The 17,341-nt window shown below is 38.6% G+C and overlaps 1 protein-coding gene across 2 annotated transcripts; it reads left to right on the top strand.

Moving 5' to 3' along the window:
* Positions 1-1,652: 1,652 nt before the first annotated feature.
* LOC148013518 (beta-glucosidase 25-like) lies at positions 1,653-7,398 on the top strand. 2 transcript variants are annotated; one of them, XM_087667681.1, is made up of 13 exons: positions 1,653-1,908; positions 2,062-2,128; positions 2,231-2,289; positions 2,633-2,708; positions 3,067-3,138; positions 3,816-3,909; positions 4,454-4,715; positions 5,412-5,527; positions 5,655-5,872; positions 6,064-6,101; positions 6,229-6,352; positions 6,470-6,593; positions 6,626-6,828. In XM_087667681.1, the coding sequence occupies exons 1-13, from the start codon at positions 1,732-1,734 to the stop codon at positions 6,636-6,638; spliced, it is 1,440 nt and encodes a 479-aa protein (XP_087523807.1). In that variant the 5' UTR covers positions 1,653-1,731; the 3' UTR covers positions 6,639-6,828. The 2 variants fall into 2 exon arrangements, with proteins under 2 accessions (XP_087523807.1, XP_087523806.1); XM_087667680.1 differs by lacking the exon at positions 6,626-6,828 and adding an exon at positions 6,835-7,398 and having other exon boundaries at positions 1,673-1,908; positions 6,470-6,575.
* Positions 7,399-17,341: the final 9,943 nt, after the last annotated feature.

The raw sequence follows: 17,341 nt of genomic DNA on the forward strand, positions 1-17,341 counted from the left end.
AGAGAGAGAGGGGGAGGGGGGGATTAAAAAAAGGGGAGGTTCATGAAGCCCTCTAGAGGTTCGAGGATTTCTGAACTTACAACCAAAATAATATAGTAGTAAGATTTTGGACCACCAATCTCATTTGCATTAGTGTAAGTGTAAACTTTCATGATGTTCTAGAGGATGTAGACAAAGTAAACAACGTGATACATCCATATTCCTTATGTTGTCACAAACTAAAGTTTCTTTACTCTTTTCCATTAGATGTGAGTGAAGAGCCAAATTCTTAGTGAAAAGTATATATAACAAGCTTGAATATTTAAGTTTGTAAATAGGGAAAGAAAGCTTCCTCTAGTATGTTTTTGGATAAGGATATATCCTAGCATGCTTTTAGATAAGGACATGACAAGCAACATTGCATTAAGTTCTATTTCAACTTGTATTTCATGCTAAGGAATTTAAGTTCATCGAAATCGTATGCATATCATCTTACAAATTAAGAGACCCGAGACACACAAACTCGTCACTCAAGTGACAGATAGAGTCGAACAAGTATGGATAAGTTGCTTGAAGTAATGAACTAATTGTATTTGTGTGTGTTCTATTGATTACTAGTGTTATAGTTATGGGGTTGAACAATAGTTTCAATAGAATTCTAAGTATTGGCAATGGCTAACTTGTAGGCTTTGGCATTTCTCCTTTAGAAATACATATAAAAAAGTACAATGTCTTTGTGTTGTTTTTGAACAATCCTTTTGAAAAATTAGTCATATAATAGGTTGAGCAATGTTTGCTTAGGTTCTATTCAACTTTTAAACTTTGCGGAAAGTGACATGGATGTTTTGAAGATATGAAAAATCCTAATTAACCCTCGAATAGTGTATGTTTCAGATTTGAAAAGGGCCTTCAAATACACCTCATTAAACACTTTGATAGAATTTTTTGATCCAAATAGTTCTCATAAAAACCTCTAATGAGTGTTTTCAAAAGACTTTATATGCTAAAGAGTGGAGGGACCAATTATAGAAAAGTTGATGATAAAAATAGTAAATTGGATGCACCAATTATAGTAAAGAATGCTTTGGAAAGACTTAACATGCCAAAGAGTGGAGGGATCAATTATAGTAAAGTTAATGAAGCATATGTAAGTTTGTGGTGGATTTCCCATTTTGAGTTAGTTTTGAGATGTGATGTTATGAACGAAAAGGTGATGCAAATATGAATTAACTAAGTCTAATATTATAGATTTTATTCTTAAAAAGATATGCACAACTACAAGATAAAGTCTTGAGGGATTTGCTAGGTCTTCATGTCAAATTACTAATCCAAAGGTGTTACAATTGGCCCAAGTGATGCGTCTAACATCGTTTGTCCATCTTGATGTGGTCCTTGAATTCAAGATCTAGGGAACTCATGGTCAAATGAAAATGGAAGGTGTCGTGTGACAACGAACCATTGGGTAAATGGTATAACCTATCAAGCATCTTTGTTTGTACTTTTTCTCATTATTATAAATAGAATGGAGGGGAACCCACAAAAGTCATAGTCCTAAATACAATTGTTAACAAATCCCACTCCTTTTTTCTCCATTTGTCAATATAAGGTCCATGTTGTCTCCTCAACCAAGAGCATCTTACTCAACTTCCATGCTTGCATCTCCTTTTTTATAACATTTCTATCATACACGCCTTTTACCGCCTTTTCTTCATAGTCTTGTGAATATATCACAAGGTTTTTCACTCTAAACTCATGGCTTCCAACACTAGTGACTTGAAGTGCAGATTGTTACCTTGTCCTAACTCACAAAGAACACCCAAGGCACCCTCTTCTTTTGATGATACTTCAAAACCAAATAATAATACACACATTAGTCGCAAGGATTTCCCTCTTAATTTCAAATTTGGAGTGGCCACTGCTGCATACCAAGTGAGTTTTCAATTGAATAGATTACTACATGTTTTGCCTTCAAGTATGCACATTTGGCATGATTTTCTTTTTCTCTAACAATTGTCACTTCAATGTAATCTAGGTGTTTTAACCTAATCTAGAGAATTGGCATGTTTTAATGAGACTTGTTAGGTTGAAGGAGCTTCTTTGGAACATGGGCGTGGGATGAGCATATGGGACTCTTTCTCCCATATCCCAGGTGGTTTTCAACAATATCTTATGTGAATTTCCAACTCGCTATTGCTATTGGGATTACACCTTTCCTAGAAGTGTCTGATCTTAATCATTTGGTTTGTTAAAGGTAACATTTCTGATCGAAGTACGGGTGATGTGGCAAGCAACCACTACCACGAGTACAAGGTGATTAGCAGTGAACTGATAAACTGATGCTATCGTTAACATTATGAGAATACCAATCATATTCATGATTATCAAAGCACAACCACAACATAATAACACCAGCTTTAGTTGTTAGACTTATGGTTATTGTTATTATTGCATTATTATTATTATTACAAAACAATGATAACTATTAGTACTAGTAATGCTATATTGTCATGATCGAGCATACAAGATCAACATTTTTGTGTTTATAATCAAACATGTTGAATCCAGCATCATGTGTATACATGTTTATAATCAAGCACGTTGAATCGAACAACAAATTGACCTTCTAGTTTTCCTATATGAATGTGATAACCAGACTGACATACAATTGATGGTGGACCTTAGCATCGAGATGTATCGATTTTCTTTTTCATGGTCGCGGATACTTCCAAGTAAGTTTTAGAGGTTAATTAGTAGAACAACGATGAGAGTTTACCATAAATGAACTACATAAGTAAAGACCGACATACTAGTAATCACATCAATAAAATTGTCTTAGCAGCCCATTAACTGCCTGAGTAAACTAGCAAGCCGTTAGCTATCTGATTGAAGAACAACATACTAGTAATGGCATGTATAAACGTGTCTTACGAACCCATTAATTATCTGATTAGTTAGCAAACCGTTAATTATCTGAGTAAAGAACAACGGACTAGTAGTAATCACGTCTATAAAATTGCCGTATCAACCCATTAATTGTCTGATTCATTAGCAAACCCAACAATGATCTAAAGACTCCAAGTTGGGCAGCCGGAGCAGGCGAGATCAATCCGGAAGGCGTGACTTTCTACAACAGATTAATCAACGAGCTGCTCCAGAATGGTAAGCACAGAGCTTAATCTTCAGTCCTTTATCATCCTTGAAAAATGCGTTGTTTCTTCCTGGGTGTTCACAGAAGAAGACAATTCCTTCTTTGGGGCCTTAATTCTGTTTTTCTTTTCTGGGTCTCGAAGTACCAGTGAAGATAATCCCTCATTTGGGGCCTTATTTCATCACTAAACATCCCCCCCCCCCCCCCCCGGAAAAAAGAAGGTCGAAAAAAGGAAACACACAAATCTGGAGGTTTTGATGCGTAATAGTCATGCCTGATTAACTTTATGGGCACTTGGTCTTCTTCTGCATAAAAGTAATAACATCTGAGGACATACAATGCATGTCCTGTCGTCTCTTGGAGCTTAATATGCTGGAAATCTTTGTGACTAATTATGGTTGAAATTTATGGCGCACTTGATGATCTTCTTCGTGAACCTGCTCTCAGGAATAATAACCTCTTGTAGAATTCATGCATGTATGTTTTGGAGCTTAAGATGCTGGAATTCTTGATGCTCTATGCATGGAATCTATGGGGCATCTGGATCTTCTCCTGGTTGTATAAAGTTTGAATTTGCTCGTAACCACAGAGGTGTTGTAGAATGTATGCGTGGACTCCTGTCTTTTTGGGAGCTTGTGCTGGAAATCTTCAATATCGATGCTTGAACAGTCTGGCGGGATTGTGGCAGGTATTGAGCCCTATGTGACCTTGTATCATTGGGACATGCCCTTGGCCTTGGAAAATGATCCTGATGTAAAGGGATGGAGAACAGACAGAATTATGTAAGTGCTATACCCGAGTATACAAGCTAGGCAGCATCAATCACCTATAGATTATCTGTAATAATCTTTAAATAGCTTTAACTGATTCTGTAATGAGTAGGCACAATGAAAATTGTGAGTGCTTTCCAGCTCTTGGGAGTCAGCAGGCTGTTTCTGATTTCAGCTTCTTTCACAAGAAGTTTTAGACCAATTCCCACTATAATTTCCACATTGTGTATTATAATGTCATAAGCTTCTGCTCAGGAACCCGGGCTGGGCAACCCCCTGCCCCCAACTGCACCTAGCTAGGTATGTGGTCCCTCCCGAGCAGAAGCTCATGACATTGATCACTATAGGGAAAAACAAGGCAACAGAGCTCCTTTTCCCACATGGGAAAATGTCTAAAACTTATTGTGTCTGCAAAGGGAGGCATAGCTAAGGGGGTTTCTATGATAGGCGATAAAATTGATTAATAACGGACGATAATAAATTCCTTGCTTGCCTTCGTTGATGGCTGACATACGGTTGCAGTACTCACAATCTCTGTATTTGCCAATGCATGCAGCAAGTATTTTGCACACTATGCAGACACTTGCTTCAGGCTATTTGGAGATAGAGTGAAGAACTGGACAACCTTGAATGAGACTCAATCCTTTGCCTATAATGGGTATGCCATTGGAACGCACGCCCCTGGGCGGTGCTCTTCCATCTGTGGTACCCTCAAGAGCTCATACACAGGTGACTCGAGCACGGAGCCCTATGTTTGCACTCACCACGCGCTCCTCTCTCATGCCGCTGCTGTAAAGGTTTACAGAACCAAGTACCAGGTATATTAAAGTTCTTTTTCCTCTTGCACTTTTCCTGGTTTCAACCTTTGATTTTCTGATAGTGCAGGCATAATAGAGCATACACATGTAAGTCAACTGGACATATGGGGAAGCAGCAAAGGTTAGTCTGTTTGCACAGTCTGTTGCAAAGGTGAAACTACAACACAATCATCACCATTTGCAAAGCGGTGATAAAGCATAATATCAAGCTCCATTGGTTGGAATCATACTCACATGATTCAATCATATATTGCATATTACATGCGCATGAAATGGGGCAATCATATCATGCAAAATTTGGGTCTCATAGCATGTGGTCTGACAAAAAGAGATTGTCATTCTAAAATGAGTTGGGTGATCATCTTGCATGCAGAATAACTTGTCTAATTGTTCTAATAAGGTCGAGGGAAATATTAGGGCCACATATAATTCAAGCTTTAGGATTAGAATCATGCTGCAAACATACTTCCATTCTGGGCATGTATGATGTTTCGAAATGCAAGAAATACCATGACATCATAACTGTTTTTTCCTGTATCATGCAAGAACTTTGGCTAGGCACCTGATCCATTTTTGAGGTGCAGACAGCAGCCAGTATCAATTCAAACAATATTCAGAATTTTTGTGATGTTTTTTAAGGTGCAGTAGATATCCATGAAAGGGTGCTCAAAATCATACCTTGTCTTGTGCCTGCAGGCAGAACAAAGGGGTAGAATAGGCATAACAGTCAATTCCAAATGGTATGAACCTTACACCCCCACTCAAGAGGACATCGATGCAGCTCAGAGATGTATTGAGTTTGAATTGGGATGGTAAGCAACATGATGCAAATAGAAAGGAATCGTAATGGAAAATTGTGAATCTCATAGGACAAATTTTTCACGAAATTAGTATGGAACTAGAGACCATTATAATCATCTTCTGGGATGTTTATCTTAGGTTGTTGGACCCTATCCTCCTGGGGGATTATCCCCAATCTATGAGATCAGGAGCAGGGAACAGGCTACCTTATTTTTCAGAGGAAGAAAGAAGTGACCTTCTTGGCAGTGTGGACTTTGTTGGCTACAATTATTACACTGCCTACTATGCCAGAAGCATGCCTCCTGCTGAGCCAAGCAAAAGATGGATCCTTACAGACCGACTTGCGGCAACTGAATGTAAGAAGAAAGTATCTTGGTGGGATGAGTTAAATTTGAATCCAGGCTAATTGTCACAAATCTACCTATCTTGCACTGATTTTATGAGCAAAACAATCGGTGGTTGAACTTCTGGTTATCCAAAAAGGACCTTACGCTTGTTCTTAGGCACTTCGAGCTGATTTATCAATTCTTTTCTTGACATGCACCAGATACCAACCCAAGTGGAGAACTAATCGGGGAGCCTTATGTAAGTGCTTCAACTCTTAACAAGTTTTGGCTTCTGAAATTATGGAGCTTGCTTCTCATAAAGCAAATTGTATATACGACCTAAGACATGCGTTTTGAAATACTGGAATGCCAAACAATCTCATCAGGGTCCACCGGCTTTGCTGTGGATCTACAATTGCCCGTGGGCACTGCCGAAGATGCTAGAATGGATGGAGCAACGCTATGGTAAGGAGCAGTTTGAAAGAACTCCGATTATTATCACTGAAAATGGTAAGCTCCCATAGTGGGTTTTGGCAAACTGACGTCATGCATATCACCATGATAAACAAAGCAAAGGTTATTGGATCCTCAGTATAGTGATCGATTTTGTGCCTTCTCTCTTGCAAGGCACTATGGATATGGAGGTTGGCCTTACTCTGGAAGAGGCTCTGAACGATACGTCACGTATAAGATACTTGCAAGATACTCTTTCACATCTAGCTGCTGCATTAAGGTCTCTCTCTCTCTCTCTCTCTCTCTCTCTCTCTCTCTCTCTCTCTCTACACAGACTTCATAATGGGTTTTACCCTATAGTAATGTAGGCAGACAATGTTATACAAAGAAAGACATGCATGTTTGCATTTTTGTTTGTTCAGGGATTCACTCATGAGTCATGCATCATAATATGTTTCATGGATTCCTACAACCTTATGTTCTCAATGTATAACTAAAGAATTGATTGAAAAAGAAAAATAAGTTGAAGTACATTGCAGGAAAAACCACTACCATGTGGAGGGCTACTTCACATGGTCTCTCCTTGACAACTTTGAGTGGGCTGATGGTTTACAATGTCGGTTTGGTCTACACTATGTGGACTACGAAGACCACCAAAAACGCTATCCCAAGACATCGGCCTTGTGGTACAGAAGTTTGTTAAGTAACGACACTCCTTCGAACCCTTATGGCAATAGAGAAGTTGTGAGCACCTCGAAATCGATCAAGCAACAATCTAGGACTTGCTTCTCGCACCTCAAGTACCCAATTGTACATTCCCTTGGCTCCTTTGTAGAAATGCTCATCCCATTTACTCGAAGGTGGTCTCATGCCCAAGATTTTATTTTAGGTTCCTTAAAGGCAAAAGAGAGACCGGTATAAAGTGCTTGATCTCTCTATAGAATGTCACTTTTTTCCAAAACTTCTACATAGTATCCTTCCATTCTTCCTCATTCATCCAAAAAGCAAGGTACATTACATGAATGCTGTCCCAAGTCCTAAACCCAATTTATTCTACTTTGTAGAAGCCCTCTTGTATAAGTTTCATATTTATATAGTTAAACATTTTATGCAATAATTTTCTCATAAAGCTAATAGCTTCTCTATCAACTATAAGCTTCAACATGATTCTTATATTTGTAATCTTCATTTCCATGTGTACTTTGTGCTTATTTAATGAAATCATTAAAATTGTATCAAATGCAATATGAAATTGTTTTTACAAAGCCATTCAATGATTTTGGAACAATTATGCTCTAGGTTCTATCACTCACGTGTCTTTGCAAGTGTTAGCTTCTTTAAACATCTATATGATCAAGGTTAACCTAAATTTTTATATCATGATGTGAATGAAAAAGTGAGTAAACCTAGGTTGGTTTGAAGGCAAGGAGAGGTCTATAATAGCCAAGATGTGAAACTTGTGTTATGTAAGAACACTTTCAATGCCACATGCAAGGTTTGATGCGGACCATGTCCCAAGTGTGAGGTCAAGATCACAATGCACATTACATGTCTTACAACATGAGAAAAAAATAGAGATAGGACATAAGGTATAGCAATGTAGCTCCAACAAGTAATACGTTTACTAGGCTATATGTTATGTTCTCCAAGACCAATATAATAATGTGAAAAAGGGTGTGGCTAGTCATACAACTTGGAAGAAAATATAAGGGAATACAAGTGCTTAATGGTCTAGTTGTAATTGAATGCAAATCAAAACACATATATGCAAGGCCTTTAAGGGTAATCGGGGAGGATGGGGGAAAGAGCCCATGGTGGATGAGTGTAATACCAACAAGGTTTTCCATCTTGTAGGATGAAGAGTAAGCTATGGCAACCCCAACTATGAAGGAACTACTACTAAAGCTCCCTTCAATGCCAAGAATCCCCTTAAGGCTACTCCTAGTGGCATGTGAGGATGTGCATGATGAATAACTACACTACTACCAAAGTAGCATATGCTTAAAGGATCTCACTTCTCAAGATGGATTTGTAGCAGACTTTCTAGACATGCCACCTTGAGATGTTGCCAAGAAGTAGGATCTAGTACCTATATGGTGGCTAGGCAAAGCCTCCAAACCCACAATTGCACTAGTCAACCTTGATGATGAGAATCATGTCATGCATCTTTGGCCCATAGAGTAGATGACTACTTTGAGTGACTAATTGGTAGTAGAAAGCACCCCAAGTGACACACCCAAGGTTGGGCTCTGCTCAATGGAGTATTTTGCAAGCTCTTGACCAAATGAATGATGTAGCCTCATAAGACCATAGAGGATGCTTTGGGATGTCCATGTGCTATTGTGGGCAACACTAACAAATTCCAACTTGTTGCACATGAACCAACCAATTATTGTGCCTCTAGCCATAGGAAGTATGGTACTCTCCTTGGTCCTTAGTTATTATCACATAGGTATCTCTAGAAAGTATGTCTAAAATGGTCCATGTCACTATGCTTTGCCTAGTGTTTCCTACATGAGGGGCCTTATTACATATCATCATATATCAAGATATGTTTGATTCTTATGCATAGGTGGAGAAACTCACTATGTTTTATGAAACTCACAAGGTAGGGCAACTCCAGTCTCTTAGATCCCATTCCAACTCATCCAAGGCCCAAAACTCCCAATGTAAAGTCACCACTCATGGTGGATATCAAATTAAGCAATGTGTGGGTCAATCTATCATAACTTCTTTTGGAGTCTTATGATTTGAATCCTCCTCTAAGGGAGGTCAAAGAAAGCTAAGACTTGCTACCCTTTTTTAGGTGGTAATTGGTTGCCCTCCTACATGATGAAGAATGTGCTTGGGGGCACCTATGAATTTTCATGCTATGTACACTAGGATAGCTATTGGAAGGGAGAAGAAGACAATGGTATCACTTGCATGACATAGCTAAATGAATAAGAATTTGTAATTTGAGAGCCTTTCCACTTCTCACAACGTATATTTTCCTTCATAAAGGATGAGAATCTTCAACTCTTGGATCACTTCTACTCTGATACCATGCAAATAAATAGTAAGTTTTACAAGAAAAATGGTAGTGTGTATATGGCAAAAAATATGGCATAGAACTCGAAAACACATGAAGTAAATGAAACAATGAATCATGTACAACATGATACAATGGAGCCATAGGGTTTTGTGTCTCTAGGACTAGTGCTAAGATGAGTGGAGTTGAGTTGATGATGTTAATCAAGGCTTTGATTAGCTTGGGTGATTAGATGGTAGCACCTATGAAGGAGAACGCTCTTTGGATAGAGCAAGACATAGTCCCCCATCAAGGGGATGTTGGAGAAGATGCAAGATGATAGAAACTAGGAGAGGGAGCAAAACACAATCCTCTAGAGTTATAAGTGATTAAGATTATGATGCAATCTCTTCAAATGGTGGCTAGTATCAAGATAATGATCATTAAGATGATGATATATCTCTTCAAATTGTGGTTGATATCGAGATAATTGCTAGGTCATCAGTCTAGAGGAGAAAACACAAAGCATGCTTGAAGAATGCCTTTAATAAAGTAGTCGTAATAAAGCAATTGCTAGAAACCCCCTCTAGAAAGAAAAACACAAAAATGCAAACCCACATATACCTCCAAACTATAGAACACAAGGTTGTTGATGGAGTTGACTCTAGCAAATGGATGTGGGATGCAAAACAACCAATACAATAGTTGAACATCGGTCTATAGCTACTTTGAGATGACGATGACACCAACAATTGCATGTCTCTTGCTTAGAAAAACACATCAATTTTGGTGCCAAAATAGGTCACAATTTGCATGGATGAGTCACATGTAAACACATAGTGATTAGAATAGTAATTAATCATATGGACAAAGGATAACTTATTAGAGACCCAAATGTAGGAGTGGCAATAGAGGGGATGAGGATGGTAGCTAGTTGGAGAGAAGAGAGGCTAATTTGAATGAAGAGGAATGATTGCAAGTGTAATGAATACCCATACCATATCTTATTTATAGGAGATTTTGAAGCATTTGTTCTACTATACATAATAAATGCCTAAAATACAAATAAAGTTGTTTTGGGGTTGCTAATGCAAAACTTAATTAGCAACTAATGCAATACATTCAAGCATTAATACATCTAATGAATTTGTTTTCTCAACACTCCCAATAGGTTATTGAACCTCCTGAAAGCACCTTCCCAACTTTACTACCTTGGGAGGAAGAGAGCTTGTGCTCTTGAACGAGTAGAATGCTGATGCATCTTGCAAGGGTTGGTTATTATAGCTCTTGTTGAAATTTTTTTTGGCCTACTTTAACATGTGATATCAAGATATCTAGGTAAGTAGCCACTTGATCAAGGCTAAGGAGAGGCACCACTATTTTGTGGTGCATAGAAAAATGTTGAGGTGAGTAACCTCTATTGGAGAATTATAATTGATGTCCATTAGATAGTTGGGACTTGCTCCAAAAGTAACTTCATCCTAACACATCCAAGTCATTGGGACACATGCTCCATCACAAACCTAATCATGGATGGCCTCAACAAACTTCACCTCTGATCATGCGTGTAAGAGTGTGTTTTGTAAGAAGAAGGATGGGTTTGGCCTTTTTCGGGGGGAGGGGGGGTCAATGGGGTTCATTCAATCCACCTTACCATTTTGAGATTTGTGAATTACAAATATACCCACCTCCATTGGATACAAGAACTCCCCATGGCTTACAACTCTTATGTATGAATAGATCCCATATTGGTGAAACTCAAATGGTAGGAGTAGAGTGTGATACGAAAATGTGCGAGCTACCAATGAAGAGATGGAGCCTCTCATTGGATGATAGTGGCCACTATACTATATTGTAGTAATATCCCCATTGTATGGATTCATCACCTTTTGGAGAGGGAGAAGTAGGAGTGGGAGTGATAGGGGGGATTAGAAGGGATAGTGTTAGGGGGACAATGGAAAAGGGGAGGATTTGGGAGGCAGGGAAGTGGTCCACCTTGCTGCAAGGATGGCTAAGAGGAGGGGAGAGGGAGTGGGGTAGTTGGGGAGGTGGAAATGGTGGGTGATGACCTCATGCTAAGTAGTTCTATCATTATGGGGGGATGCATGGTGGAGTGTTGTCCTTCTAGAACTAGCTTTTCTCAACTAGGGTTGCTCAAGGGTTGCCTAGCCCCAACCACAATAATGTTATAATAATGAATCCATCATCATATATAGTAGGGTGTGACACTATTTGATGCTTGATCTCTTGTTGAGTGGGATTTCACAAAATTAATGCACTTTATAATGTTCAAAGGCATGACACCAAAGACACTATCTAGGTTGCCTTGTTATGAAACTTGCTAGCTAACTAAAAGTTACCAGTTTCAACCTCCAATATTTGAAATTGCTACCCATACCTTTGGTACCCTCACTCTTTCCACTACATTTGTGAAAGATGTTGGAAGCACAATGCCAAAGAGCTTATGGAAGTCCTCCACTAGCTAGCAATCTCTAGTAGAAGGCTTGGGAAGAGGAGATTGATAGGATCCCTAGGTAGTCTATGATTAGAACAAAAGGTGGAAAATCAAGATTGTGAAGTTGATATACCTAGAAACCATATATGCAACCCCCTGCCCACATGAGAGCTATTAACAACCTCCTATGTTGCATGTTGATAGTAGGTGAACCACGTGATATACCTTGACCCATCATCACTATGTCTACCATGTGTGGCATGCCAATGTGCCGAGGTAGAATGAAGGAAATATTAGCATTGCACTCAAGAAGGGGAGTGATCGCCGGCCATGACTTGTTTAAAGACCATCGTCCCCTCTAGCTCCTTCTCCGTGGAGTGGACTATTTGAACCTATTCATTGGAGAGAACAATATGGAAATGAATATGACAAGGTGCACCCATGGGTTGCATCACAATTCGACTAGAAGTTTCAATTGCCATTGCTGAATTTAGTGAAGATTTGGCAAGGAGGGAAATATGGGTAGGACAATGGCAAGGAGAGAGAGAGAGAGAGAGAGAGAGAGAGAGAGAGAGAGAGAGAGAGAGAGAGAGAGAGAGAGAGAGAGAGAGAGAGAGAGAGAGAGAGAGAGAGAGAGAGAGAGAGAGAGAGAGATGGGGGATGGGGGATGGAGGGGAGAGGGTTGTCATTGCAAGAAAGGAAGTAGTGGTTGGAAAGGGTAGGTGACTACAATAGTAGCTATCATGGGGCTTCAATGATGAAACTCACTCTTGCTTTTCTACTTTCACAACATAATGATGGAACTCCCAAGCTAACAAAAATAGTGATATGTCACAATTTAGCAATGTAGCTACAACAAGCAATGTGTATCTAAGATAGCTACATGCCATGCTCCCAACATAGCGTTGCAATGAGACTAGGAATTTAAGTTTTGTAAGCCACTAAGATAGACATGATACTGAGCATCATAATGCTTAAAGTATTACTTAACAAGGTATTTGCATCTCTCTTAAAGGGGTTTGGATCAATGTATATAACTATTTGAAACATATGTGGAAGAGATTGGTAAAGTTCCATGTGTTCCAAATAAAAACATATTGCAAACCTCATTACAACCATGTATATTGCAATTACGCTCGGCAATGTTTGATGTGGCTAGACCTTGATAGGTGTGGCTAGACCTTGATATAGAAGGGTGATGTAGAATCTAGACTACACCAAAATGTGAAGCACTTAAAGTTTTAGTTAAGTTATTCACTACAAGTTCATGGGATGAGCCATTGAGAACTTCATGTTTGAGGAATTTTTTTTGATAAAGATCAACCTTCAAAGCTTTACTCCTAAGTGATTTTCAAGTTATCAAATACATTAATATGGTTTAAACACCTCTAGAAAGCATAAACCTATTTTTATAAAGCCTCCCTAAAGCCATTGTCACTTGATGCTTTTCTATCATCCATCTACTTTTTGTCCTCGTTAACTTGGAATAGTTTTATCGATTTAAATGTAGGTTACTTTACACTAACCATTCCAAAAGACGATGAGATGTTTCATGCAATAATTGTTTTCACTAACTTCGAGCACTCGTATCAATTTAAAAGCAAGATACTTTACACTAACCATTCCAAAAAGTGACAAACTGGTTCATGCAAAAACTTCTAAATTTCAAGTTTGTTTTAACCCTACGGTCAAAAGGATAATAAGGTATATGCCTTTAAGGCTTTTTAGCATAACCCCCTTCTAGCTTAGATTCATGAGCTACTCAAAATATATTAGCTTTTGATTATGGTATTTCTATTTCCATTTTTCTTATGATGTAAGAAAGTTTGAGATGATGAAGACTTGTAGTGTGAAGATGAAAGGGAGGCTAAAGCTTTTCAACCACAATCCACTACTAGGCCAATTATTGAGAAAAGAAACAACTTGATAAGTTGTGATGTCACATGATGGTGATCTTCCTTTAGCTTGTCACTCTTTACCACGCTTGAAATTGCCTTCAACATACTTCGCTTTAAAGCCTAAATTCACAACAAGATATAGAACTACTATTGTAGCCAACCTAACAAAGCAAATAAATTGTAAGAAATCATTCTATATCATTTGGGAGCAAAGATCACATGAGCTAGATCATATGAGATGAGCATACAAGCTGAACAAACAAAATACTTATTGGCATAATCTAGAGAGAAATACTTATCCAACTAACATTTTTCATCCATATTGGTATTTCTCTTTATGTCGCTTCTCTAGCACCCTGAGGAAGCTCATTGGATGTTGGGCAACATACATACAATGTTTTGCCTATGGGACCTTTCAATGGTACACCATTCTTTCTCCCCATCTCTAAATTGATCTTAGGAGAATCCACCTTCTACATGTTAAGGAGGATCTTAAATTGTTAATGCAATGCACAAAAGAAAAATTCTTACAATAACCAATAATTTTTCTATTAATTAAATAGATACAACCAACATGCTCATTTGGTAAACCATGATTATTCAAAGAGCACAAAGTTCATTTGTCTTTGTGAGAGAGAGAGAGAGAGAGAGAGAGAGAGAGAGAGAGAGAGAGAGAGAGAGAGAGAGAGAGAGAGAGAGAGAGAGAGAGAGAGAGAGAGAGAGAGAGAGAGAGAGAGAGAGAGAGAGAGAGAGAGAGAGAGAGAGAGATCCTTAAACATATTTTTTAATGTCACTTGCAATGATCAAACCATGTCATGATAATGATTAACTATATATGCACATCTTGTCCAAACAATCAAGAAGTTACTTTTTCCAAACCCAACAAAAGACCCATGATAATGTCTTTTCACATCACGAGTTACAATATATCACTATAAACTAACTTTGAGTTATATAACAAAGATATTGATAGAATTTTACAAACTCCCAATATAAATCATAAATGTATGACATAATTGCATACCCAACACCAACCCAACAAGCATTATGGAACTTTTTGGAATGTTAAAAGAAAGTAGGGATGTATAATGTCGGATATACCCCCATGAGCATTAAAACACTTTTTTAATCTTAAAGGTAGAGATATAGTCTTTTGTAAGATTTATGGCAGACTGTATTCTTGTATAAGTATTTATTTTTGAGATCTAAGTAATGCAAAAGCAACCCCTAGTAAGTTAATCGAGTATGTTCACAAAGTTACTTTACTCATAAATCCATAGTTAGTACTACAAGATTTTCTTGATACCTAGTACCTAGATCAACCACATTGACTTCTACCCCTTGATAGATGTTCTTTGTATATTTCTATTGCATGCTACTTTCTTTTAATGAAGCTTTGTAGCAAACTCTCAACTCTATAAATGAGTGCAAACTTGATGGTGTTACTTTCTTGTAATGACCCATTGTAGCAAAATTTTGACTCTATGTATGAGTTCAAACTTGATCATGCATGAGAGGGAAAATACCAAATTTTAGATATAGTGAGATACTAGTGCTTGGATTGCATTTTGTTTACACAATTAATATGCACACATAGCAACCATTGTGACCAAATAATGCATGAATTTTATTTCATGTAAAGTTCCCCATGAGCTTTGCTAGTTCCCATCTCCTCTTTCTCTCTTAATTTCTCTCTCTCCCCTCTCTTTTTATAGCTCTCTCTTTCCATCTCTTTCTCTCTCTCTCTCTCTCTCTCTCTCTCTCTCTCTCTCTCTCCCCTTTCTTTTTTCTCTCTATCTCCATCTCTCCCTATTTCTCAATTCATTTCTCCCTTTCTCTCTCTCCCTTCTTTTGGCTCCCTCTTTTTCTCTTCCCCCTCTCTTTTCAACTCTCCCTTTGCCCATTGGTCCCTCTTGGTCTCTTAAATCTCTCTCCCCCTCTCTCTTTCTCTCTTCCTTCTCTCTTCCCTATCTCTTTCTCTAGCTTCTTTTCTTTTTCTCCTTGTCTTTCATTCTTAGTTTCTTTTTCTAGCTCCCTCTTTCCCTTTTTCTGCCTCTTTTTCTTTTTCTCTTCTCTCCCTTTCACTTCCTTTTCGCTTCCCTCTTCACTCTTAATCTTCCTCTCTCTCCCTCTCTCAAGATCTCCATTTCTCTCAATGTTCCCTCTCTCCTTCTCTCTCTCACTCACACACACACACACTCTCTATATTTATATTTATATTTATGTCTCTATTTCTCTCCCTTCCTTTGTTTCCCGCTTTCTCTCTTAAATTCTCTCTAGCTCTCTTTTTTTCTCTTCCTCATTCTTTCATAATCTCTCCCTTTTTCTTATTCTTTCTCTCTTAACCTCTTGTTTTCTCTTATTCTCTCTCTCTCTCTCTCTCTCTCTCTCTCTCTCTCTCTCTCTCTCTCTCTCTCTCTCTCTCTCTCTCTCTCTCTCTCTCTCTGGGACTTAAAGACTAAAGTCAAATCCTTTGCAAAATTCAAAAATGGTATGCTTTTCTAGAAAAATGAAACTAGCAAAAATTCAAAAAAAAACTTCGATCAAATAAATAGATTGAAATTATCTCACTATGGTGCTTATGCCTTAACAAAATGGTGTAGCAGAGGACAATAATTGTGTATGTCATAGTGGAGATGGCAAGGAGCATGCTCAAAGGAAAGAGTTTTTGTAACGTGCCCGCTCCTCAAACCACGGGACACGTCATAGCAGTCCATCAAGAGATATATCTAGAAGACGCCACCCGGCACTCCCAAGGAATGACATGGGGTTTGCCAACTAGAGTCTCTCGAGTCTGCCTTGCAACGAAACTTACCTGGCCATTCCTACTAGGATCGACTTGAAGTCCAAGTTCTTAGCCAACATTGTCTAAGATCATAGACCGACTTTTTCCTAACATTTCTCGTTAACATTTCCTTTGAGGAAAGCTCACGGCTAATCGAGACCACCCTTCCGTAGGATAGACCTATTGGTCACATCCACCACACTTCCCTCGGGGGTTGTTTTAGTTATCTAATTACCTATCACATTATGTTTGACACATAAAGGCAACTTCCTTAATTAACTCGTTAATCACAGGTTCCTTTACATAATTTAGAGCACTGACACGAAAGAAAGATCAAACAAGATCAAACACTTCCTTAACTTATCTTCGGATTAATGTGTGTTTCCTGCCCATACAGGATAATTAAGTGTTCCTTTCTACCTCCACAGCAAAATCATTCCATCTTCCGGCAACAAACCCCGAAGGTTTATCCTACCAAGATTCCACCTTATAACTAGTATCAAGGCCTCGAGATCCTATCTCGAGTCACGTAGAACACTTGTGTAGGGCCCGGAGGCATTGGGATTTACGGCCAGAGCCCCCACTAGCACCCAAGCATCCTCCTATGCCAAGTAATTTCCACGGAGAGACCTCTCGTGGCGGGTTCGGTCCACATTCCTAGTGCGGATTCACAACCCCCTTGGTTAGGGTTTGGTAGTTCGTAGGGGATAGCTATCGCCATCCTTCCTTAATTATCCCTTTAGGAAATCAACCACAGCTGAAGCAACCAGCTTAAAAACAATTACTAGGGAAAATATCCCTTTTTGTTTCCATGGCAATCAGTCATCTCAGACCCAACTATGTAATCATCAATCACACCCCACTTGGGTTAACATCCAAAACCACATTAACAAACAGT

The sequence above is a fragment of the Lygodium microphyllum genome, chromosome 26, assembly GCF_053477565.2.
Source record: "Lygodium microphyllum isolate KBCC chromosome 26, Lygodium_microphyllum_v1.1.10, whole genome shotgun sequence".
Lineage (NCBI taxonomy): Eukaryota > Viridiplantae > Streptophyta > Polypodiopsida > Schizaeales > Lygodiaceae > Lygodium > Lygodium microphyllum.

What these genes read in the sequence shown, in the direction of transcription:
- LOC148013518 (XM_087667680.1), top strand. Translation starts at nt 1,732, where the DNA reads ATGGCTTCCAACACTAGTGACTTGAAGTGCAGATTGTTACCTTGTCCT. An exon ending in ATTGAGTTTGAATTGGGATG is followed by an intron (nt 5,528 to 5,654) that starts GTAAGCAACATG and finishes TGTTTATCTTAG; the next exon opens with GTTGTTGGACCCTATCCTCC. An exon ending in GATTATTATCACTGAAAATG is followed by an intron (nt 6,353 to 6,469) that starts GTAAGCTCCCAT and finishes CTCTCTTGCAAG; the next exon opens with GCACTATGGATATGGAGGTT.